General features: G+C 39.4%; 1 protein-coding gene across 2 annotated transcripts in view; it reads right to left on the minus strand.

Annotated features, from left to right (window-relative positions):
• Window positions 1-27,935, minus strand: part of spon1a (spondin 1a) — a 115,490-nt gene that overhangs the window by 23,574 nt on the left and 63,981 nt on the right. For both annotated transcript variants that reach the window (XM_034076741.1, XM_034076738.2), the window contains exon 7: window positions 1,952-2,016. In XM_034076741.1, the coding sequence (XP_033932632.1) occupies window positions 1,952-2,016 (65 nt within the window). The remainder of the gene's footprint in view (window positions 1-1,951; window positions 2,017-27,935) is intronic.

The raw sequence follows: 27,935 nt of genomic DNA on the forward strand, positions 1-27,935 counted from the left end.
AGGCTAATTAAGTCTCTCAAGACTCTTTAGACTTTACAAGATACGTCTTCCAGCTGGTTGAGTAAAGCGTGGACTGACTTGTAGTTATCAATACAAAACTGCCTTTCCTTCTCTCCAAATCAACGTACTTGTTCTGATGTGCTGTACACAATTATCGTGTGAAACAATTATTTGGTTGACTGCACAGCACACAGAAAGCTAATTAGTGGATATCATTACTTCTATTCCTGTTTTCTTGCCTTTTGAGACTAAAGTCATAGCCCTTGCTGAGGTCCCCTGGTTATTAAAACAACACAGGCCTTAACCACTGAACTTCTTCTGAGCCAGCTGAGCCAACAAGCTTCTTGTTTTTCTCATGAATAAGAGATTAAATGGCTCTTGTGAATTTAGGAGTAAATGCACACAAACACAGTGTGCATGGTATGGCTGGCAGTTTCAGGGCACCTTTGAGCTGGGTTTTCACTGATCAGCACGCTCTGGGCTCCGCTAACTTCTTACCACTGTATCTGCTGACACTACTACAGTATCTTGTTTGTGAATTAATTACTATAACATGGCTTACAAGTTGTTGATAATATTTTGGCCGTTCAGTGGTTGGAGCTGACGGCCCATATGAGGTCACTGTTGCCTAGTAAGCTGGTTTGAATCCCAAGCCAGTACATTTCAGGAAATGTCCTCTCCTCTATCTCTCTCTTTGAACTCTAAGATCTGAAATAAAGGCCCTTGCATTAACTTGTTTATTAAAATAATCCATCACAGTGGACATATACATATATGAGGAGCAAATTAAAATTGCAGAGCCACTAAACCATAGACCTATAACGGGTGCTTGGGCTCAAGAATGATTAAATAATACAACACATTCACAGCTGGGGTTAGGCATGTAAGAGAGGAACCTCAACATGAGTTGTTAATTTGGCTGTTAAAGAAGAGGTCATTGTAACCCAAGACTCCCCAAAATCAACAATTACTTTTCCTACAAACTACTTATTATTCCTGTTCCATATGTGTGACATCAGGAATGTATTGTAAGGGTAACATGCTGTGATTGCACTGTGATTTATTCTGTTGAGCTATAGCTTACATTGTCTTTTTGTATTGTGTTTGTATGTGCACCCTGAATTTAAATCAAATTAGCCTTGGAGGGAAACATGAGATAACCTTGAACCATGAAGTGCAAAGTGAATCCCATCTCTTTGATAGTGTCCAATCTTAATGATTTAAGAGAGCAAAGTGTGATTTGATGTGTTAAAGTGTAATAACTCCGCAGCAAAAGCCTAAAGAGGGAAGCGAGATGTTTTATTAAGTTAGTCTTTGTGCTGATTTATTTTGTACAAGATAGGGGAGAAAAAGGTCTGGTGATTTACAAATATTGATGACAGTCTGATCTGATTTGATTGTAAAATATGTAAGAGTTGTTCCTATCCTCACACTGTTGTTTTTTTTAACAGTGTGAACATATAGATGGAGCACTCTAATGTGGCCTACATACATTTATTATTTAATCCAATGTATGTTGGGAATAGTTTTAAACATTGCACAATAATACATTCATGCATTAATGCATGGTACAATAATTCATAAGCCACGGTTCTATGAAGACAGGACTAGATGTTTAATATTAGGGGTTTTAGTCTCTATGGTCTTAAATATTGTGCACAGCGTTTTGAAAGAGAGGAGACCACTGTGCTTTAATAAGAATAACAAGAGCAGAGGAAGATCTTGGAATCTGTGGCGAAACTTTATCAAGTTTTAAGCCTATTGAAGTAAACTTTATACAGTCATTTCAATTCAACCTATTGGAAACTACTGGGTTGGTTGAAACATTGTAAAATATTGAAAAGATGATTTTCAATTTGTATTCACTTTTTTGATTAAACTTGCAAAACCAGCAGCACAGTAAGTAGAACATGTGAAGTTAGTTTTATGATAATCAGAATAAATCACTTACACATTGAATGGTTGCCAGGCCGGCCACTGTGCTTTCATTTTGATGACTGTCAGGACCCCATCACCCTAAAGAAGAGAGACAGACAAAAGACACAAAAGCTGAATCTCAGTCAACTAAAATAATCCACACTTTTGAAACATCCTGCTTCACCGCTAAATGATAAAAAAAAAATCAATGGAAGACTTTCCATTTACACAATATGGTTCATTATGGTCAGGGGATAATGATGTTTTTTGTGTTCAAAGATTACATTTTTCGGCACGATTACTGTAACTTTGAATTGGCCTCTGCTAAAGTTCATCAAACCTCAACATGCGCTTTCACATTGAGTGTACAAAAGCTGTTCATACAATAATCACCCCTTAAATGATTACATTATTTTATGGATTTAACTTTAAGGTTTTACGACTTTCAGAACATTAATATAGCAGCAAACAGAATTGCCAAGTTTATTGCCAGGTAAAAGGAATTTGCTTTGCTATCTGGTGGAGCGAACATAAACAATCTAATAAATAAGCTGCAATAATGGGTAAAAAAAGAAATATATACTGTAAGGATAATAGAAAACAAGTATTCTTAAGAAACAATTTAGCATTAAAAAAGGATACTAAAGAACTGTATTTACACCAATTTTAAATGCAACTATACAAAGAACCTAAAAGCTAAAAACAAGAACACTTAATGAAAATATGACAGCATATGGCTACAGTGTATTATATTTTAAAGTGGAGGGCTGTGCAGACATGTTATACATTTACACCCCCTCTGTACAGGCTGTAATCTGAGCTCATCTGTTTTCTATTTGGGCCGACTGCATGCCTGTCCCTAATGAAAACATGTCAGTACAGCCTTGAAAATGGTAAACTAAAGGAAGTTTAGTGTAAGTTTAATCAGAGACTATATTCATGCTTCATTCACTCAATTCTCTCTCTTACCCCTCCTGCTGCTTTTAATCAGCTAATTGCTCACTTGTTTACTAGATGTTGCCACAATCTCCTTCAGCCAATCACGTGGCTGCTGCCAAACTTAAAATATATTCTCCTCTCTGCTTCTGTAAGCTGTCATTTTATGCAATATTGTTGCAGCAAATCTCCTCTTTCACCTTCAGCCTTGTCTTTATCTCATCACCATCACCATCAGTGTCTAGAGCCCATGTCCCCAAGTTCCTATTCTACTCACAGCTTCACCATCCTCTTAAAATAGTTGATGTCACAATGGGGTCCATTTGCCAAAGACTATTCCCATTTTTCAGCCTCTAGTGCACATGTCAATAAAAACTCTGTAATTTAAATAATCTCTGATTGAAATTGGTTAATGCACACAGTATCTGCAGTCAATACTGATAGGGACACCTGCAAAAGAAAGGTCTACATAAAGGACAACAATACCTTAAAAGATTCAATAAAAATTGACATTTACATTTGAAAGCTTTACAAATACAGGTGTTCTTTTTGTTGCAGAGCTTTCATAGAAGATGACATTGTATTTGTGTTATTGTGTCTAATACCCATTGGATGCATTTTATATTTTCCCATTGTGGAAAGCATACAAATATTCTTATTTCTTTAGAGCAAGCTTAGTGTTTACAGTTGAATATTAGACTGCATGTATCATCAGCTACAGATATAGTATACATGAGATGTGGGGGATGAGAGGATGAGAATATGTTGTGGAAAAATGGGTTAAAAAAAAGATGCCAATATATGGATCAAACGAACGTGCAACAATCTAATCAAAATCCCAGAGAGAAGAAGATGACATGGTCACAAATGTACTCTTCAGGTGTTGCAAAATGGATAAAAAGTGTTTCATGCAAATGTCTGTCTTTCATAAAAAAAAATTGTGTATGCATATGTACAAGGTGCTATGTTGCTGCAACTCTATTTCCTGTGGTCAGAAAAAGGGTTTGTTCAAGTAGCCAAAACGACAGCACACCCATCTCTGGCTCTGTGTTATTGAATTGCATAGCAGGAAATCTGACAGGCTGATAATAAGCACAGCAGACTAATCCTATTTCAGATTCAAGGGTGTTACTGATGGGCTGTGCCTCTGCTCAGGATTTAAATTTGATATTTTTGTGCTTTTTGCAGAGTTCCACAACCCAACACGCATTCTTAGGAAAGCATTACACTTTCGAATAAACATTTCAGTCACTATTTAATCAGTAAGTGAAGCACTTCCGAACTTAAAATGAATAGCATTTGAAGTGTGAAAAAAAAAGTCAAGGTGCTAGTTTGGTTTCTGTTCCTGGGTGGATTCAAAGTCTTATATATATTTTTTTTAATACAGTAAAGCTGTGACAGTATTGCCCCTTCAAGTAACTGAAGATAAAAATACATCGAGAGAACGTTTCGTTTTTATCAGACCACCTTTCGTCTTTATTAGGATCCCCATTAGCACTAGCATGAGCATTGGCTATTCTTCCTGGGGTCCTCACACACTCAAAACATACATAAACATACATACAACAAAATTAAAACAAAACAGCTCATAATTTCATGCAATTTACAGTGAAATGAAGTGAAAACTAAAATGGTCATCCACCTCTCTCCTAAATGAGATCTAGGATAGAGTTATTCACCATCCAATTTCCTTGGCTGAAGGTAAAAAGAAAGAAAAAAACAGGTGAGATAAAGAATAAAGCATGGCGAATATTGCTGCGAGACCTTTAGAGAAACAGATATCTCACAACCAGCAGCGTCAAAGACAGTGACAAGGATAGCAGGGACGTGCACAGACATGTTGGGGGGCGGGTGCTCAAATGAGAAAAAGGGCACTTCCCAAACGTTAAATATAGTTGCACATCTCTGACTTACTGACCAATTTATTTGAATACCCCCACACTCACGTAATTGTTTAGTAGGCCTACTCAGCAGAATTCTACAAAATAATCAGCTAACACAGAGACAATGGTCTTCTTTACTGTTCACAATGCACAAGAGCAGACAACAGACTAGTACAATTAATAGTTATTAAATGAGCAGCGAACAATCAAAATTATGACGTTACTGTTTAAGGCAGGACATTACAGGCAAAAATATCCTTTTTCATGTAGGCCCTACTTGTTATTTTGGTCTATTTAGCTTCCATGTTGTCTTTCACTCTGATGGAAATAAAACTTCCAAGAAACACATAAATGGTGTTCGTTTTACTACCATGTCTGAATTCATCTATAGATTTAAAAATAATCTGCATATTTAAACATGGCATATCCGGGGGAAATACTGACTTGACGTAAGTTACTGTCTGGGGAAGTTGTGAGGTGAGATGTTTTTTTGTTTTATCCTTTTCACCTGCAATGCCTTGGTAACTGCATGCAAATTAGCGTATTTTAATTAGGCCTAGTTAACGCCTAATTTGCATATCAATGTGGCGATTGTGATGACGTTATTAGATACACATTTTACTGTATTCGCTTTAAGTGTCTCCCCGTAAAGGTGGGATAGGTAAGTTTGAGAAACCGGCTCGAGATACACTTTTTGTTATATTCCATGGAATGCTCTTAACATCCTGATAGCAATGAATATGTTAAGTGCTTTGACAAAAAATCAATACAAAAAATTCATCTGTGGAAGCCGTAGTATTGTCAAAAGCACGACCAATCATTTTAGCCGGCCCGGCTAAAATAACTGGATGGCCTACCTGCCTGTCAGCCTTCCATCTGTGCACAAACTTATCTCGTGCCCTCATTGGTCATGTGCGCGTTCGTGTGTGTTGGAGGAGGGGCTCTGTAAGGAAGTGGCAGAATTGTTCCAGTTGTGTATTTTCTAATTCTAGCGCACTCGAGCTGGTTTTTTCAAAATTACCTACCCCACCTTTAAGTACAGTACATTAGCCTGTATGCACATGATAAATTGCCTTAGCTAAACCTTGAGCTAACTTATCCATTAGCTAGTAGCCTACCTTAGTTAACCATATTTGTTATTGTCTAATTAGCTGTAAACTCGAGGCACTGGCAGTTTAGTAATTAGTTCATCACCACTCACCTTCAAAATAAGCCAAGAAAAGCCAGCATAACATGGGACTGTAAGGTGGGAGGTGCTGCTACCTGTCTGTCTGAAGTGACTGCCGATGTCCGCACCGCTGTGCAGGAGACGTGGAGGGAGGGAGGAAGGGAGAGCTACGGAACTTCACAGTCTAATGTCCCGACCTGATATTTTGTATTCAATCAATATATTTTTGGAAAGGGAAACTGCGCAAACAGCAGTAGATATATATTCCTTTATAAAAAAAAAATTAAAAAGGGGGGGGGGGCACTTTCTCTGGAGGAAGAAAAAGGGCAGGGGCTCAAGCCCACTTTGATGTCAATGTGTGCACGTGCCTGAAGGATAGTGAGCAAGCCAAAAAAACACAGTCGCCAATAATTTTGTCTCTTGGCAGCCATTTGCAGAACAAATTGAACTGTCAAGATGCAATAATAACTGCTGATAACTGCTGAAAAGGACACGTTTCATGTTCTGCACCTGTAACCCCAGTAACAACATCACAGTCTCCTAATTTTCTCTCCCATTACTTTGCTCTTGAACATCCCAAAATAACTAACTCTGAATGGCTTAATATACAATGGGTCCGTTAAAATTGAGAGAATGCTTTTCTCCAGTATGAAGTGATTATAACATATAAGTGGAGACAGCTGTGTGGATTTTAAAGTGCAACTCTGCACCACTGTGTAAATGTGTGTTTCTTTTTAGGAGACGACAGCAGGGACTTTTCTCCCTCCCTAAAGTGACAGTAGGCTACATCACACTGGTGAGGGTAAAGCTCTTAATAGGTGAGGGAAACTCATGTAATAGGTATCAGTGGGGCTAATATCATTAGCACAATTATCACGATTATCAGCGAAACGCAGCTTACTGTGGTCATGAAAATACCACAGCAACACTTAATTCATAAACATAACTAAAATGTTGTAGTTTGTAAATATTTATAATAATATGATCCAAAACAGCACATCATTTTCAAGTAGAGCATCATGCTTAGGCTACACCACTCAGTATATAATCAGTCATAAATTACACAAATTAGCCCCAACATCTTTGACATAAGAAAAACTACATTTGCAATTTATTGTAGGCTACACTTAAATTGTAGTACAGTTAGATAGAAACACACACCTCTGCAAGGGCATCTCCCACATGTCCTCCAGACATGCAGATACCCCTGTGTCCAGTTCAAAATTCCCTGACTTACCAACACGTTGAGCGGCGAGCTTTTCCGTAGCTCACCGCTCGATTATCGATCATAGCGTAGTAACATTGCTTCTTGATTTTTCGGCCGCGGCTGGACCGGGCTGGACTAATGTTTTTTGTTTTTTAATGTTTTCTGTGACACGAATATCAAATTGGTCGGTGACGCAGAGATCAAGGAACAGACGTGACAGAGGCACAGAGACACAGGGATTTGTGTTTTTTTTTATTTTTTATAAACACTCGTTATCGTCATGTCAGTTTTTGGTGGATTTAATCAAGTCTTGGATTGCAGAGTATGAATGTCCTCTTGCTATTTTCAGTTGATAAACACGTGTAAAGTTTGTAAAGGCAGGAGGAAAAAGGTTCCGCGATCACCATCTCCTCTATTCCTCCAAACCCGCCCCCCCCTGAAAATAATGAGTGACAGGCTAATAGAAATAGTAACCTGATATAACCTTTATTAATTACTTAATCACTGATTGAGATATGATGAAGCTAACTTAATCTCATACATTCATGGGATTTATGTAACAGTAAGACAGAGAATGTAACTGTGCACCCACATGCACTATTTTATTTATTTGTATTAGGGTTGCCAACTTCCAGAAATGGAGAAACGGGACACATGCATGTGTCCCCCGTGCGCGTGAAGATTTTCGGGTTTCTGGCGGATTTAGTTACTTTTTTTTGTTACTTTATTTCGGTTTTAGGGTTAGGGTCAGGTTATGTTATTTAATTCTTTTGGGGGAGCCAGCCCCTAGGGTTCCAAAATGTTTTTGGGGGTCAAACCCCCCAAAATGCATAGAAAACTATGCATACCTATAACACAATACAAACACAATGGTCTTACACCTGCATTAGGCTACTACATCACATTGTACATCAGCATGTTCAAATCGGATAGGTGGGCACTATAGGACATCTGGGCACCTCGATGTACAATTGGCTATTTTGTCCAAAATGGTAAAAAATAAATATTTGAATTTTTTTTATGAAGTAATGCAAAGTATACATGATGTGAACATGCACGGTACATCATTATTAGACTTAATGTTATCCTTCAACCAACCCCTTTCCCAGCATTTTCCTATCAATCCACACACACACACACACACACACACACACACACACACACACACACACACACACACACACACACACACACACACACACACACACACACACACACACACACACACACACACACACACACACACACACACACACACACACACACACACACACACACACACACACACACACACACACACACACACACACACACACACACACACACAGAGAGAGAGAGACCCGAGACAGATCTCCACTCTTCCCACTGTTTGTTGTAAGACACAAGTCATTTCTTTTTAGAAGGGCCAGGGCCCAGAACCACATCCTCTCTCTCTCTTCTCCTCTTTCATTATCACCTCCTCCGCCGGCAGCGCTCATTTTCCCACACGACTGAACAGGCTGACATGCCACACAAACAATGATGCCGCGACCGAGGCCCACCGGAGAAAATCTCACACACACACACGTGCGAGCATTGTGCCTGCCCTGTCAACTGAGCAGTCCTAGCGCCCTTCGCATACAGCACAAACACACAGGCACGCAGCCAGACACACTGCATTGCGCGCAAACAGAAACATATTTTTTTTTTCTTCCCTTTACACGGGAGTCCGGGACAAACAAAGTCCCGTAAGGTACACGCCCCTTTTGGCTCAAATACGGGGCGGTTGGCAACCCTAGTTTGTATGCTGTTGTTCAGACTTAAAGTGGACCTATCATGCTAATTGAAAAATATATTCTAGGGCCATACCTATATAAAACATGTCTGAAGTTTTTTTTTCAAAATACCAAACAGATCACCCAGCGCCATATAGGCTATATATGCGGCTCTGAGATCACCCATTGTAGCCATGCCTCATACCGCTCAATCCCCTCTTTTGCAGCCCTGTTAGAGAAAAACGGATCTTGGGTCCTTAGTTTGAAAAAGAAGAAGAGGAGGCGGAGCTAATGCTTGATCAGAATTCTACCGGAGATAAAGTTAAATTTGGTTGTGATAAAACGCCATCCTGTTTAAACCACGTCAAGGATTATTTCTGAAATAGTTTGGAGCTCAAATGCTTTTTCTCTTGCAGGTTTATCACAAGGTGAGTTCTTTTTTTAATTTCCTGCTTTTTAAACACATGTGCTCTTCAGTACAGGTTATCTCTGAGTGTTAGCGAGGCTTGCTAATGAGAACAAAGATTACGTCCAAAACACGTCAGGCATTGTTTCTGATAGCAACTTTCTGTGGGTCCGCCGACGTCACAGCGGATGGAAATCTGTATCCGCTCGTTGTACACCCACTTTTAAAAGATTTGGGTACGGAGGAAAAGAGAGAGGGTTTTATTTTCTGACGCTGCATGAGTTCCCAGACGCACCAGGGACACATATGTATGTATAAAAGACATCACAACGTGCATTTTGCATGATAGGTCCCCTTTAAGTCATGTGTGTGATGCCACATTCAGTACCTTCAGTGTCCTTTTTTTAAAAACAGAAGACCGTTGATAGAAGCTGCAGCTAGACTGCAGAAGTATTAGTTTTTTGTTTTAGAAGATGGAACAATTTCACACAGATATAGGGAGGTTAGACCTATACAATTAATTTATTATGGTTTATAATTTCATGTCAAGACGAAGAAAAAGATGGCTGAACTGTTCAGTGTCAATCCTGTGGAGATGGAGGTTATGCATCTCCAAAATCTGTCACGAACTTGGAAACACAAGGTATTTGACTCAAATGCACGACCCAGGAGACAGAGGTATGAGTAAGATACTTTATTCCAAAAAACAGGATAATAATAATGATCGACACTCTGTTAACGTGACAAAAAAGGTTCAAAAAGGCACAAAAGAAAATCGCTCACTAAGTGAGGAACAAACTTACAAAATAATTCGAGAGCATAAATCAGGCATGAGACAAGGTGAGTAATCGCAGGCATGCTGACTACTTGCATAGAGACAGGACAAGACAAACTGACAAGGAACAAAGGGAAGCTGGGGACTATAAACAAAAGGTAACTGGACACAAACAATCAGAGGCGGGGCTGACGCTGATGAGGGCGGGAGACACACACCAGGATAGGAAGTGGGAGACAAGACAGAAAATGGTTAAACAAAAACATGAAACATTGACTGGACTTAACATTTTTGACGGGACACAACAAAATCATGTTCAGCTTAAGTCTCAGCAAAACTCAGAACATTTCTGGAGCCTTGTAGACCCAGAAAGCTATAAGAACATTCACCAAGCAGCACTGAACATGTCTGCTTTGTTTGGCTCTACATACCTTTGTGAAGCAGCATTTTCTGACATGAATGTCATGAAATCTAAATACAGAACAAGACTGACTGATGAACATTTAAATGACTCCATTAGAGTGAACCTAAGTGGGTACACTCCAGCATACACCTCTATGGTGGACTCCATGCATTCATGTCACTGACTGTAAAAAAGAGTGAATGCACTTATTTTACACATGTGCCATAAGATGCTTGTCAGGTAGTGATTAGGGATATTTATGTGAATGTTCAGTGATGTACTTACTATGTGGGCCATAATAATATGTGAGAAATTGTCATTGTCTTGGACCTTGATGTGAAGTTAAGATTTTTGATAAGCTTTAGGTATTGCAATTGCACACACGTGTACAAAAGTAGCTTAATTCAACTGATGAGGGCTATGTGAATAAATGTAAGCGATGTGATGGAAGTAGCTCTTGATCGCTTTCATTTTTTCAAAGTAGCTCTCAGATGAAGAAAGGTTGGAGACCCCTGCTTTAAACACATTATTCATAGTTTCCATTAAAGCAATTGCTGCATGTGTATATTGTTTTTTGTGGGTGACGTTTGCTACTTTATAGACTTTAATGAGAACAATTACATCTGGAGATTAATAATCTTACTGGTAGCTTCATTCCAATGTAAAAAGTCCTGCGGCCCTTGAAAAACACGAAACAAGCTTTAAAGGTCATTCTTCTTATGTATTTTAAAGCATAAAAAATCACCAATGTGGACTTTTCATATTAGCAGCAACAATATTGTACAGTATGGACTAAATAAAAACGTAATAATACTAGTAAGCAAAATCAAATACAAATTAAGCAGAAGCCTAATTTTGCATAATAATAGCACTAATGTAAATATTCCTTCCTAATCACACTGGACCCATTCAGAATATTAATTGCTGAACTGCAGTTTTCAAGGTTAAATCACATGAAAAATCAACAATTAAGAAACAAAATGAGTCCAAAGTTGGGAAGAAAGGGACAATTCTTTGAACCATTGAGGTGGATGATTTATGATACAATCATAATATGTTAAATCTTCAAGATACTGAAAGACAGATCGATAACAATGTGATGGTTTAATGTAAACCAGTGGTGCTGCGCCCAGATGAAAAAAGCATAGCATGGTTTGAACAGATATAGGTTTAAGGTTTTGTATTTGTCATATGAACATAGCTACAGTGTAGTTATGACGATGAAAGGTTAAAGACTTTGAATGCTTCCACGTATTACACATCGCTATTAGTGGTGCACGATAATTATCGGCCCGATATTACGAATTATGACGTCATCCCGATAAACCCGATAAAAGTATTAATAGCCCCGATAATATACAATATTTTTTGGGTAAAAAAAATAAATACTGCGGTGTGGGTGGATTGGGATGAGGGTCGCTTGTTTTTCACTCGGCTCCTCCCGTTTTGCCAGTACTGTGGTATTAGTGGTTTAGGAAGAGGGGAGTTGTTCACAAATCCAGCGCTCCCTAACTCATGCCTGGCTGTGACGTAAATGGTGTGCGGCCGTGAAGCCAGGACAGTAAACAAACATGTCATCGGTAGTATGGGACTATTTCAAAGTTTCAGAGTTAGATAGTTCGTTTGCTATTTGTATTAACAAATGCAATGCAGAAGTTCCACGAGGAGGGAAAAAGGCAACGAGCTATAATACTTCCAACCTGATTAGTCACCTGAAACATCGCCATCGCTACGATGGTGTGTTAAAAGCGTATGAAGACGCCTGCGCTGCTAAACTAGCGGCGAATCCAAAGCCAGCTGCAAAGGCACCGGGGCTTTTACCTATCGACGAGGCTTTTGAAAAAGGCAAGAAGTTTGCCAGAGACGACCCCAGGGTTAGTTTTGTTCATAGTAGTAATGCTCATGTCATTTGCTCACTACTAGTCTTTTTTTTACCACCAGGTGTGCAAAAACTACAGGTACATTTAATATATATATTATATTATTATCGGTTATCGGTATCGGTCATGAGAAGCAGGAAGTATCGGTATCGGTATAAAAAACCAATATCGTGCATCCCTAATCGCTATATCATTATGATTTTCTAATTTCTGTAATTTGTATCCTTCACAAGTGCATTAGTAACATTACGCACTGCTGTTTACCTCATGCAATTCCAATATCAGTGACATTTGATTCCTTCCATTAGAGCAGTGGTTCTCAAAGTGGGGAGACCCTGGAGGGAAAATGGTTATATATATATATATATTTTTTTTTTTTAAATAAAAAAAATCATAATTTGAAAAATTATTGATTAAAAAATAATATGATGCAGTACAGTACTATTACGTCTGGGTCTCTGTGCATCATTAAAGCTTGGCTCCGTGTGTGTGGAACGAGCCATTTTGTGTGCGCGAGAGAGAGCGCACTGGTACCGGAGATCGTTGTTGTTAGCTTCTGGTGCTATCGAGCTACGCTAACGGATATAAGGAGTTTTTTCAACAACAAAGTGGAGGAGAGTCCTCTCCTGTCAGACTGAGAGACTCAGTGAGCTAAAGGACTCTCTCAGTGAGTCTCAAATGTTTGGGTCACCATTAATGAGAATAAATGAAAAACAGGTATGAAATAGTATATGACAGTAAAACAAGAATAGAGTTTAAAAGGGTGATTTGTAAAATATCCATAAAGAAAAAGTAAATCTGTTTACAGTTCTGTTTCATATGGGTGTTGAGAGAGGTATCCATAGATCTCTTCATTTTGCTCTCAAAGTGCACCAGATTGATGCTTTTAACTTCAATATTTAAAAATAAATCTTCCCGGGGGAGCATTCCCCCGGACCCCCCTATGTGAGGTCCACACACCACCTACAAAAATAGCACTTTACCCATGCTTACACCAATTCGTGAGCTGATTATCGAGCCTTCATTGTGACAGTCTGTGTGTATACTGTCTGTGTGTATATATATAGTCATACAGTGTGTATGCGTGGGGATTGTCGCAGTAGAAAATTCCACTGTAGCGACCGGTACATTAATGGGAAACCCTAAATGTTTGAGCACCCTCTATGAAACGTCAAGCTACCGCACAGCATCCCCAAAATAAATCTCTGGCGCTGCCACTGAGCCTGACTATTTGTGTTGGGGGGGGGCCCGACTTTTTTTTTTCTCCAAAGGGGGGGCCCGACTTTTTTTTTTCTCCAAAGGGGGGGCCTGACAGAAAAAGTTTGAGAACCACTGCATTAGAGATACATTTCAAAGTATGCTGCCATAAATTAACTCACTTTTGGTACTTCGCACAACTTTCCTTTTGGGTTTAATGACTAGTAGCGGAGACATCTTTTTTTGCTTAATGACAGAATGTGCAACACATCATTACCTTGGCACAGAATCCCAAGACTCTGAATGCTTTTCTGAATTAACAAGTATGACTGTGCTAACATTCCTTCAATCAATTACACCATTATATGCAAGATATAAAAATAGAAGAAAATTGCCGCCTGTTTATTTAACAGTGACAAGGAGCACCTAGCACAAGAAATGTAGCAGCAGGTGAGAGTGAGAGCCGAACAAATCACACATGGAACAATTTGACAAGCTGTCAACTACATATGTTTGTTTACACAACAGCCAAAATTGTAAAATGAATTTCTTCAAAGTACAGAATGTCCTAGCTTGAAAAGGTAACTCTGTTTTCCTACATTATAAGAAACCTTGTTTTCCTGTCCAGTGCACCTGTTATTGATTATCATGCTGCAAAAAGAACAAGACTGTGAGAGGTACACTTCTGCATCTTCTCTTCATTCAAAACCACCAAAGAAGATAAAGCACATTATAATATATGCCATTTCCTGCTTGCAAATAAATGACTGTCTTTGTAAAGGATGTCCTTTGAAAAACATGGTTTCTGCTTACTAAATTTATGAAATCTTTTTCGGACATAGGGGCCACCATACTTTCCTATTTTCAGAACAGTATGAAGTATATTTTGGTTAGCTGTTAATTAGACATCTAACACCACTAATTAAAGTCCTCCCACTGGCAGAATTATTTCTAAATCCACTCCCTACTTTATGTCAGAGGGAGGCAGAGAGGGATGGAATTTCAAAGATTACGAGTAAGTGGACCTTCTGCTGCTCGAATGGAGTGTATTTCCTCTAATGACAGGGATTCCACAAGCTGAACCCTATAAGCAATGTAACTTGTTCTTCACTTCTCCTGCCCAGCACACACAGTGGTTAGCTTTTCAGAGAGTCTGTCATTCCCTACTACTAATTTAATATTGAGCAAAATCTAATTTATAATTCTGTTGCATCCTGCATGGTGACAGCTACGGGACAACCTCTCAGCAGCTCATTAGGATAAGCTCAAGAAGTGTATTTTCAAGGTAAATGCTTTAGTACGGCAAGATATTAGTTACTTATAAACACACACACAAGATCTCACTGCCTTCACATGTCAAATCTTCTTTTGATTCTCATTGTTTACTATGTCTGGTTCTATTGAATTACCAATGTATGATTGTTTATGATGACCAAGTGTCATGACACAACTAAAACCAAGCTTCAAACTTGTTTAAAAACTCTGCTGCCTCATTCTTTCAATACTTTTACAGCACAGCAAAGTTCACAAAATAAATAAATAATGATTACAATGGATCTTCCTTTCCTTTTGTGTGAAAGATGAAACCTCTGATCTCTTGTTAAACTTGTTTAAATGGACTAAACGTTTTTAAAAGGAATGCAAATAAGTTGTTGTCCTCAATCATTGTATTGATGCATCATGTTGTGCATCACAATCTCTGTTTCATTAATAACTGTCAGCCGGACAAAGACCAGGGCTTAAATCAAAGAGTACAAAGTGTGAAAATATTCTAAACATAAAACACAACATCTGCTCCAAGTAATCTCACTATAGTCCAGGGAAGCTAGTGCACATTTATCAACATCACGCAAGTCATTTACTCCCGATAGGTTTCAGTTTTTTAATCCAAAAGACACTCATAAACTGGGTATTGTGTGGCACAATATTTATATAATCAATGTGTTGTTGTTATTAAATCAGAATGTTCTATAAAAGAAAGCACCCTTATTATGTTACCCATGAATGTGCTTAAGACAAGCAACATGGTATTCAGTGGCTGTATCAGATATCTCTGGTTCTGGCAATTCTGAGCATATTTTCAATGTATGACCCCCCAGTGTTTAATACAACTCTTGGACAATATTTGATGTTTTGATTTTGACGCTTTTAATAAAACAGTAGATATCTGCATAAACTGTACCTTCATGTTCATTAAAGGTCGACAGCTGTTCCATCTGGGCACAGCGTCACTGATTTACATTGAACCATCACATTGTTATTCTGTCTTTCAGTATCTTGAAGATTTAACATATTAAGATTGTATTATAAATAATCCAACCCAAGGGTTCAAAGAATTGTCCCTTTCTTTCCAACTTTAGTACTGCAGTTCAGCAATTAATATTCTGAATGGGTCCAGTATGATTAGGAATTAACATTTACATTAGTGCTAAGTGTATTGTCAAAAATGAGGCTTCTGCTTGATTTGTATTTGATTTTGCTCTTGACCTTTTTAATAGAGACACTATGTGCTGGAAGTGAGGCCATTGTCATTGAGACCTCTGAACCCCTGAGACCAAGTCTATCTTGCTGGGGTGCAATAGCCCTGTCTTAGTCCCTCACAGTGAGGTGATCAGCCATGAAATTGGCTCAAGGCGGGCTCAGGGTGTAGTCTTTGAATACTGCAGCAACAAGATAATTCCCATGTAGTGAATGGTTCTCTCATTGGCAAAGCAAAACCTTAGCAACCCTTACATCGTTTCCTTTCAATACCAGTCTCTTGTGCTTTTCTGGGAATACATTGCTTGACGCATAAGTATGCATCATGAAGGTTCGTTACAGGACACATTTCTGTGCAAATACTTTCTCACAAAACTATTTCTGCAAGTTCCATTAATAGCCTTGGCATTCATTATTTCTGTTTGATTTACTTATGAAGAGCTGGTTCTGTTTGGATATTAATTGTAAACTCCATGGAAGTTCTTTACACAACACAAACTCAGCATGACATTTGAGTCCAAAGTATGAATATCTCAAATAGAACAATGGTGTAGGAGGAATTACCGTAAGTGCTTTTGCAATGCTATGTGTGTCATTCCTCAGTTGCTATCAGAGCATACACCACCAAAGATAAACTCAAAAACACTGACACACGTGTTGCGTTGTCTCTAGTACAGGTGCTGTTTTCGAAAAACAGCTGTAAATTAGGGCTGCGCGATTTTGGGAAAAAAAATCTAATTGCGATTTTTCTGACAAATATTGCGATTGGAATTGCGATATTTATTTTTAAGCGACCCAATGGAAGTTTATTGTAAAATGCGGCCATAACTCCGGCTAGGAAGGTCGTATCAACATACTCCTGTCTCTAGCACCCCCGCAGCCCGAGCTACGAGTGAAAGAACTAAACTTACATGAAACTTCCGTTGGGTTGCTGTAAAGTCAAGCTTCAGTTAAAGATTCACCCTTTTAGATGTAGAACATGTGATGGAGCATTACTAACCTGACTCAGATGGTTTGTTTCACCAAACTATCTAGGAAAGCTCCATTGGAAGCCATTTGGAAAGGGCAGGCACTTTCAAAAGCACTTGGCAGGTGATTGGATCAATCTGTCCATCACCTTCTATCATGGGCCACTTCTGATTGATTAACAATGGCTGGTACATGTGGAGCACAGCACTTCTGATTAGTGTGGATGACTTGACACAAGAATAATAAAAAAAAAAAGTTAAAAAAAATCGCAGGCTTTGCGATTTGATAATCGCATCATCTCGAAACGCGATTTCGATTTAAAATCGATTAATCGTTCAGCCCTACTGTAAATATGGGATATATATTATTGTCAGTACGCATATTAAGCAGTGTGAGCCTTTCCATGGGATGCATAGGATTTGTGGCTGTGTACATGTTGATCAGCGCCTTATATTGACAGGGTTGCAAACTGATATGCATGCATGCTCACGCATTAATTGGCTTTCAAATGCCAACCTGGATTGGACTGTAAGGCAGGGCTCTCGACTAACTTTTTTCACCATCCTCCCGGAACCGTCCCGAAATACAATCTAAGCCGTCCCGAAATTAATGTGGACCGTCCCGAATTTAAAATGTTAAAATTACTCTAATATTGAATCCAATCAAGTCCCATCCAATTAACAAAAAAATCCAACACTGTGTCCTGAAGACAGAACCCAGAGTAACCACTAACCAGGATGACAGTCTGTAACACAGTCAGGAGACCTTTACAAACTGCCCCGCCCCCTCGCACACAGACGGGAGAGAGAGATCTCGTCTGGATTGGAAAGCTCGAAGATACATCATAGACGCATGTTGTAGTCTTATTGCATATTAGAAACGGAGTTTGGCGAAACTAAAACTGCAATATAATGTGTATGTAGCAATAATACATATGACATATATTTTTTAAATGTCTCCAGTACTGATAAAAAGTCCGATAACGTCGGTGCTTAACTTTACCACTGTCTTTAATAATTCCGGCCCGGGGCCCGTTTAATACCGGGAATCGGTACCCATCCCTACATGGGGAGAGGCGCAGCATATTGCTAAGGACTAAATACGATGGAGGGTTCTCTTCTCAGCCTTATTACCCATAGGGGATGAAAAGGAGTAAGTAAATAAAGAGGCCGGCGCTCCAGGGTCTGGTTCATGCTGTGCGTTTTTGTGATGCAACTGTAAAACATTTCAGAATTCCTCCACGGGATGCCATTGTACAGATGTAGCACCCCAGATAGGACTCACATGGGTGTGTCCCAGTCAAAAGCCCAGCGGATGCCAGTGGCTGGGGGTGTTGCCAAATTGCTAGAGGGCGTTGCCCAATTTCCCCATTTGTTCAATTACAGGATTTAACCATGAGATGGCGCTTTATTCACAAAATACACAAGGACAATTGGGTGTTGTAGAAACATCAATATTTTAGATCAAATAAAGTATATAGTTTGCTTTATGCAGTATATTTCTTGTAATATTGTTGGGGTGTTTTTACACAGTACAGTAGATTGAAGTAAATCAACTTATACATTAAGATAAGATAAGATGGACCTTTATTAATCCCGTGGGGAAATTCAGTAGTTCAAACAGCAACAGGGTGAGAGTGAAAAACAGGACAGCACAGATTCACACAGATTAATAAAATCAAAATAATAATAATGAGAAACTATGAAATAAGAAATGAATAAAACTAAAATGTAATTATCATATCATATATTATAATGTATTGTATTATTAAGTAATATCATACATTAACCCCATTATAGCAGATGCCACATTGAATGGATGAACACATGTATGCATCAATAATTACAACGGAGTATTTCTAAATACAAGTTGTAAAAATACTTATATGTATTTAATATTAACCCTTTGGAGTCGACCGTCACGCCGGCGTGATCAGATCACATGACCTGTTCAAGCCGGTCCCGCATAAAAACAACAGTCCAGACAACATTGCCGTGTGTTTCTGTCGAATGTACTGGCTTGAAACTATATGCCAGTCTTTGTTCCATGCAAAAATACCCAATAAACACGGACATACGATGATATAAAGTTAATACAGATATATTTCAGAAGTATGAATAATGGAAGCACATATTTTAATATCTTCACCGTATTTTATCATTTTACGAAACGGAAAATACTGGAAACTGTAGATTCTGCTCAACAGGATGTATTTACCAGGGAGGGGGTGAGGTAATCAGGTAAACGGAGTGATACGAAACGAGACGAAAATAGACGAAGAGGGACGGTGGGAAATCTACTAAAACAAAAGTATGTCATGGTGGTCAGCTGTTAAACACAAAAGTGTATCTTAAGGGCTCTAAATATAATAAGCCTGTTGTCAATTTTAGACACAGGCTTATTATATTTACAGCCCTTAATAACATTCATTTTCTGGACTCAATGTGTGTCTTGGCCGTTTTCTTTGTTCCAAGCAAACGAGTGCTTTTTTTTTTTTTTTAAATCACTTCCGCGAGTTTCGCGGGCCCCCCCCTCGCTCCACTGACCATTAGACCATTTAGTAAGGTAAAAAGCAAAAGGACAAAAACGCTTCTCAGACGCTCTTCCGTTTACTTTTTTAATAAAGAAAAACAAATGGTCCGTAGATACACGGACTCATATAGCCTATATGTATACTGTAAGGAGAATGTATGTGCGTGAGAGGACCAGTATGAATTACGGCATAGAAATATGCAAAGAAAAACCTACAGAGTGGGGGGGGGGGGGAGAGCTGTGGAATGTGACCCTTCCTCCACATTCCGATGGCCAATTCGTTTTAAACAAAGAGTTCGCAACACAGGACAGCATAGGCAACATGGGGGGTGGGGGCTGGTGAACGGTCTGGTAGATGTTTGTAAACACAATCCCCAGGATGTGTCCTAATCAAACCAGAAGAGAAAATGCAGATATCATTCTCTCTCTCGACTCGCTGGTATCTCGAGCTGTGTTCATACTGCTCACAGGCTGGGCTGCTGTGTATATCTAGTGTATTCATACTGTACCCCTCCTCACTGTTTATTCATCATTCAAACATTTACACCTTCCTTTTTTCCAGTCAAGAGGTTGAAAAAGATTGAGTCCTATGTTTCCAATTGGTTCCCAAATCTGAACATTGACCAGTGGCATAAGATCAGGAGCCGGGTAAATGAGAGACTGAGGAGCCCCCGAAAAACAGATCCCGAAATAGCTATGGTGTCTGTTATGTCAGTTATTTTAAATAAAACGTTGAAAACTGAACTTGAAAATGGTTTCCTCTTTTTATTTTATTTATCATTTTCGGGACGGGGAGACGTGTGTGATTATCTAACTAAGTTCTATTCATATTCTTGACGGGAAGAGCCGTGTAAATGGGTGGCCATATGCATTTGAAAAGCAATATAAATCACAGTTATTATACAATAGGCTATAAAAGCACCATCGATAACCATTACCTTTATCCAATTCAAACTTTGGATGGGAAAAAAGGAAGGTGTACATGGTTGGGCTGTACTGTAAGCCTACTGTATACATACAAAGGCCATTCAAGCTAGAGTTCTTCTGGAAATGTTCACATCAGGCCAGAGTCCTGCATCGGGTGACCCGCAAAAAAGGTGATTCGCGGGTGGTATTTCATTCGCTTTTTTCCGGGTTCGGTTCTGGGTAAAACAAAGATGATGCGGGTCGGGTCGCGGGTATTGCATAATAAATATATTAAAATAATAATAATTTAGTTTAATGTTTAAATCCTCAGACTTCTCCCCCGCGGGACTGTGCATAATCATAACCTCTGCAGCGCATCAATCTGCTGCTGTGCGCGCCACATTCGAAATGGCTGAGGTGAAGCTCTCTATGGAGAATACAGCATTTTCAATAACACTTCCTCAAGAGCGAAATCCAACGCCTGGGAGGCTTTTGGTGTCATCCTAGATGGAGAAAATAACCAACATCCCACGCTTTTTGAGACAAATATGCAACTGCATGTGTTAATAATTGCACGTTTTCACTACTCATATATAGGCTAGGCGGGTTCGGGTCGGGTTGCGGATCTTGTGCCGACGGGTCGGGTTGCGGAACTAATTGGCAATATGTGCGGGTAGCGGGGCGGGTTCGGTATTGCACGTCGCGGGGCGGGTCTTGAAAATCAGACCCGTGCAGGACTCTGCATCAGGCACCTTCAAGTTAAACAATACTACAGTAAACAATTAACACAGTAGGCCTAAATTATGTGGATTAAACCACATTTATTTCGTTAAAAATAAACGAAATAGGATTTTGTTTGAAAGATTAAATGTCATCAGGCACCTTCAAGTTAAACAATCAGGTGCACACTTTAATGTGCCGCCACCTCCGGACTCGGTTTAAAGAATGCACAAATGTGTTTAATCGTTTATGTCAGATATGTACTAAGTAGCCTAAATACATTTGTTCCTGCTCAAGATTAGATTCAACTTTATTGTTATTGCACATATTATTGCAGGTACTGAGACAACGAAATGCAGTTTAGCTTCTAACCAGGTGCAACAAGCAGCGAAAAGTAATGTGCACACTACTACAGTAAACAATTAACACAGTAAATTATGTGGATTAAACCACATTTATTTCGTTAAAAAGAAACGAAATATGATTTTGTTTGAATGATTAAATGTAGGGTGAATTGCCCTAATGTGGGACATTTTTGCATTTCAGACTTCGGGAATATATTGCAATATGAAGCCGATACAATAAATAAAAATCCAGTAGACTACCATTCCGAAATCCCTAGTAATATTAGACACTAATAATACAGTAAACTATTAATACTGTACATATTATTGTTTGCCCGTGGGATTAGGACGATCGGTAGTGAGAGCCGCTGCATTTTCCTCCGGTCGGATGTGATATAAAAACAAAGCGATTATTTTTGTTGTTGTCAACTCAGGTGGATTACATTTAGTGCATTAATTTCAACTCGCGAACATATGATACATTAAATAATTGTGAGGATGATGATTGAAAATCGTTTGTTTGAGTCTGGATGCATTTCCTGATCTAAAAACATAGCGATGGTTTTGTACTTACGCCAACGTGAATTAAACATTATTTTGTTAAATAAAAACATGGTGATGTTTAGTAAATGATTACATGTCTCTTATTTAGCACAGAATATGATCCTATCCGTGACATATGGATCTTAACAAATATCCGCTATATCAGATACCTGTAGATCAGCTGTTTATTTCACATGAGTTCCAGTGTGGCAGCTTTTCACGGCTCCCCCTGGTGGATCCATGATCCATTGCAGCTGGTTTCATTATAATTAAATGTATTTATCAAGGGGGCGTTTCAAGTCCTGCGGGGGGGTTTTCCTTTTCAGCAGGGGCCCACCCAGTGCCGATCACGGACCCGCACGGGTAGGCGTCTGAAACGAAGCGCTACATCTGTACATCACTCAACCCGCGAAATACACACTCAGTACATAGCTAGACCTGCGAATTTGCGGGCCAGGAATTTGCGGGGTATTTCGCGGGTTGCTAAATGTTTTGTGCGTGTGTGTTTATATTGACAAGGAGGTTTAATAACTGTGTGCTACACAAAACGTGCAGTCGGTTTCATTTTCATCGCCCTTTGTAGTAGTTAGCAGGGTATTTTTATTTTACCTCTCGTCCCCAAATTATTTTTGTATCCTCCCCGACACTATTTTTTTCGGCCCCAGGACGACGGGATGTCCTCAAGCTCGAGCCCTGCTGTAAGGGATTCTGTACATCTGTGTACATGAGAAGTACTGACTTCAACGCAGAGCACTTTGTCTGCTGTCAATTACTGCAGAGGATCACAGAAGATGGTTGCTGTCAGGAAAATAGGCTCAGATCAACAATATGTGCAAGTGAGGCAATAAGCAGAGTTGACATTATCCTAGAAAACAGTAAATAGGTATTGTGTTGTATCATCATGCAATAATTAAAACATAAACTCACTTATATTGGTTTAATGATATTTTTTAAAGTGCTGATGAAGAACCATTTCTCAGGATCAAGCATTAAAACCAGTCAAAAATAAGTAAAAAAACAACTGTTCCCGTTATAACACCAAGAATTGTGTCAGCAGATCTATAGGTTCCAGAAAGCTTTTGTACATACACACTATGGGAGAAAGTACAGGGAATACTAAGAGAGAATGGTGTGTAAAAAAAAAGCAGTGCACTCTGCCATCTTATCACAGTTAAGTGTTAAAATAGGAATAATTCTGTTGTTGAGGAGATGTACGTGTCGCAGATTTGAGTTTCATTATATTTTGGCCTGCTTGTTATGAATTTGTTTGGTTACTGCATCTTGGTCCGGGGTGATAAATGTGTTATTGCTTAGTCTTTCCACTATACCGGTATATTTTAAACTGCCTCTGGTTCAATATTCAGGGAGGCTATTCCCCCAAACAATTATCTTTACATACATTCACATAATGACTTGTAAAAATGAACATCTTGCGCTTTCTCACTTGATGTGTGTGTGTAAATGTGCTTTGCATATTTCCTGCATCTGCTGTAGCACACAAGTGTGAACAAGTAATCATTTGTTTTTATTAGCAATTATCATGTTCAAAAGTGACAGGTAATGCCATAATTGAATTCTTCTAGTATCTCTTAATGTGGCAGTGAGGGACACTGGGAGTTTAGTTAAGGCAGCATTGACAGACAGGCGAAGAGTGGGCCATTAAAGAAATGAGTGCCTTAGGCAGCAGAATACTTTTTTCGTAAATGTGTCTTCTTAGAGTCATTAGTGTCACAAGTCTACAGTAGTATGATCATTGGAATAGCTTAAAGCAAAAATGTCTAGTGTGCCATTCTGGATTACAGTATCAAGCCCCATCTTTCTATTTCTATAAGTTAGCATGAGAGGAAGATCGAGCTAACCTCCCTGGAGAGGAGTATCCACCCGGTAGAGATGAAAAGAATGATCTCAAGAGTAGTTAGTTGTATTTGCCATTGTTGAGAAAACAAAGCCAGCTGAGAGACTGATCTGTCAGTCTGTAGGCAGAAATCATTCAGACATGAGAAGAGGAAGGATGGTATATTGATCACAAGTACTGAGAAATGCAGTCACTCACATGCACATGTAAGATGTTCTTGCTGAGAGTTTTGTAGATGGCAGGCCTCAAATTAAATGAACCCCTGTAGTGTTATGCACTGCAGAGAAATTCATTCAAGTGCATGTTGTTCCAAAACATTTTTCAACTCCTAACTCATTAGAGACACTCTACTCTAAAAGGTCACTATCTTCTCTAACAGTCATATCAGATTCTGGTTACAAAGCAGCCCTCAAATTAGTTTTATATGGCTATTGACACTTTACAACTAGGCAGGAGGCAAGGCAAACGACTGCAATGAAAGCTTGAGAAAAAAAGCAATAGCTCATAATTAGACATAGATTAGACATTTCTACAAAGAACAGAATGTTTTTGAAGAAAGCTGCATCCACAGTAAAAGCCATGTCTTACTACAAATGTCAAGGAACCATCAAGAAAAACCCTCACCTTAGTGACCTGATGGTGTGTGGAGTACAGCCATTGAATGGCTACACTGGATCATCAGAAAAAAGTAATCTTCACAGTGTTAGACTGTGAGTAATATGTGTGTGTACAGTCAAAGTGCAAGGACTCTGTGCAAGGACTCTATGCGTAACTCAGGACTAAATAATTCAGTAATAAATTAACTCCTAATTAAATGCAGATTGAAACATGTGTCACTTCTGCCTGCAGCTAAACACGAACAAAGCTGTCATTTTAGAAAGCTAAATATTATGATCTCAAGGTTAAAAAAAAAAACGATTTAAATTCCTTTTTGTTATTCTTTGTATGGACTTTTTTGTTGAGATTGCATGGATCAATATAATATTTCTTCAACAATGGAACATTCATCTGCTGGAGGATATGTGAGTATACATAAAGCTCATATGATTGGCCTCAAGCCTCCCAGTATGAGATTCAGGCTAATATGGCAGTCATATGGTTTATGGATTCTCTCCCACCAGTGAGTCCTGGAAGTCAGTTTGTTTCGGTCAAACTTGAATAGGTTTCTACATTTTTGTTATGTTTGCTCAAACAACCCAGCTCATATTGTGAAAGAAGATTATTGTAAAAAGATCAGCGATTCATTTCCAGAACAGAGGACTGCTTGTATCTATTAGAGAAGACACATCATGCGGTGCAGATGACATACTCTCTCATCTTGGAGGGAAAAGATTCATATTGCATGAATAATTTCCATCTAATGCTGACAAGCGCAGTGAACCTTCATTTGCAATGCTTGATTTAGCATTTGTAATTCCCTGTTAGGCAAGAAACGGCATTTAAACTGGCATTGTCGCAGATAGGATTTGTTAGGAACAGAGTCACAGTGTTAATATGGTTTAATATTGCCTGCTTGCTCCACTGACATTTATAATGGTTTAATATGAACATGGACAGGAAGGCAGTCATACAGAAGTCCATGTGCACTCAACATAATACATGTACTTAAAACTAAATCTATGCAATCAAATACAGAAATTGTGATCTGATCGTGATATACATGTGTTTGCAAAAACACTACAAAGATAGTGTCGAAGAATGACTGAAGATTATATGAATAAGCGAGCGGCTCAATTTAGACCGGGACGAAAGTCGTGAGAACAGATTTGGAGTTAAGGTGGAAACATTGATTTTACATTAAAGCTGAACAATATTAAGTGGCTATAGATTTCACAAGCTAAAAACCAGAGCCAGGGGAAGGGTTTTTCTTGTTGGATATTGTTATCCACCTAATAAATGAACACAAAACACAACAGGGAAATTGAACTAAATATATTGAAGCCTACATTTTCAATACAGTTATCCATGCAGACTGTAAGGATCATTTGTTCAGTGGTTATATAAGAGTCAACTTACATGCATTATCACAATGTTTTAAGGGAACAGACATTAACGGCCCCTACACACGGCGGCGTGCGTTGCCGCTTGGCGGTGGGCGTGTCTTGAGCTTGGGGTGTCAACGCGAGCAACACGACCAACAACCAATCACATGAATGTCCCGCCCCGGACATACAAAGCAAAGCATTCATGCTACATCCATGCTGGCTAAATATACTGTCTATGCTTGCTAGCTGTCCATTCAAACGAAGTACACTGGATATAAACTTCCAAAACTCCCAAAACAAGCCTCCGGTTTGTATCCCTGTATGTAAAGAGGGACTGGTCTGGTACCGGGTGATTCCCTACCGCCATGATCATTTTCTCCTCCATTTTTTGACATATGGGAAATAATTGCGGTCTGGCTCTCCCAACATACACGCGGTTTGATTGGCTAGTGCTTGTACCGTCAGATTTGCATACGAGGGATTTGATTGGCTGACACCTCCATCGAGGCGGCAAAAGTAGAACATTGCTCTACTTTTTCAGCGAGCACCGCGAGAGAAGCTACGCTTTGCTCCCACAATGCAGTTTGGCGAATCGTGACGTCACCCCAGTCAAAGTGAATGGGCAGAAGCGTTGAAGCGGCAACGCACGCCGCCGTGTGTGTAGGGGCCGTAAGAGTGAAAGATGTTATGATGGAAAAGATAATGTCCTAACGATACCCATCCCTACTAACACATTCTTCATCTTTTTCGATACTCTTATCGATACTTTTCAATAATTTGGTGCTCAAAATTATAGACATGAATACAAGATGTGAAGATTAAACAGTCATTTTATTGTAATTTTCTTGCAGAAATAGCTGTATAACTTATACATTAGCTTCTCAGAAGCAGACAAAAATAAATAAAATAACTTAAAGGGGCCTGGCTTGCCCTATCATGCTTTTTGGGGTTTTCCCTCAGATAGAGGATGAAAAGAGGCATTTTTTTTAACGTTTGGAAATTACATTACATTACATTGCATTGCATTTAGCTGACGCTTTTATACAAAGCGACTTACAATAAGTGCGTTCGACCAACAAAATACAAACTTGAAGAAAACAGAATGATATAAGTACATCAGGTTTCATAGAGCAAAAACATTTCAAGTGCTACTCAACTGGCTTTAGATAAGCCAGTCCTTTATTAGTATATAAGTGCTTTGTTAATACTTCTATCGCTCGAAGTGGAGTCGAAAGAGATGAGTTTTCAGTCTGCGCCGGAAGATGTGTAAGCTATCTGCTGTCCTGATGTCAATGGGGAGCTCATTCCGCCATTTTGGAGCCAGGATATCAAACCCACGTGTTTTTGCTGATGGGAACTTGGGTCCCCTTCGCAGCGATGGTGCAGCGAGCCGTTTGGTTGATGCAGAGCGGAGTGCACGTGCTGGGGTGTACGGTTTAACCATGTCCTGGATGTAGGAAGGGCCAGATCCATTCGCAGCATGGTACCATTGTTTTGAAGTGGATTCTAGCAGTTACCAGAAGCCAGTGGAGGGAGCAGAGGAGCGGCGTGGTGTGGGAGAATTTAGGAAGGTTGAAGACCAGACGAGCCGCTGCATTCTGGATGAGCTGCAGAGGTCGGATGGCACATGCAGGTAGACCAGCCAGGAGGGAGTTGCAGTAGTCTAGGCGTGAGATGACGAGAGCCTGGACCAGAACCTGCGTGGCTTTCTGGGTCAGCTGGGGTCGTATCCTCCTGATGTTGTAAAGCGTGTATCTGCAGCAGCGGGTTGTAGCAGCGATGTTTGCAGTGAAGGACAGGTTGTTATCTAGGATCACACCCAGATTCCTTGCAGTCTGAGTCGGGGAAACAACAGAGGTGCCGATGTTGATTGTTAGGTCAAGAGTGGGACAGTCTTTTCCCGGAAGGAAAAGCAGTTCAGTCTTGTCAAGGTTGAGCTTGAGGTGATGAGCAGACATCCACTGAGAGATGTCAGCTAGACAAGCAGAGATGCGTGCGACGACCTGGGTCTCTGAGCAGGGAAAGGACAGAATTAATTGGGTGTCGTCAGCGTAGCAGTGGTATGAAAAACCATGCG

The sequence above is a fragment of the Pseudochaenichthys georgianus genome, chromosome 3, assembly GCF_902827115.2.
Source record: "Pseudochaenichthys georgianus chromosome 3, fPseGeo1.2, whole genome shotgun sequence".
NCBI classification, from domain to species: Eukaryota; Metazoa; Chordata; class Actinopteri; order Perciformes; family Channichthyidae; genus Pseudochaenichthys; species Pseudochaenichthys georgianus.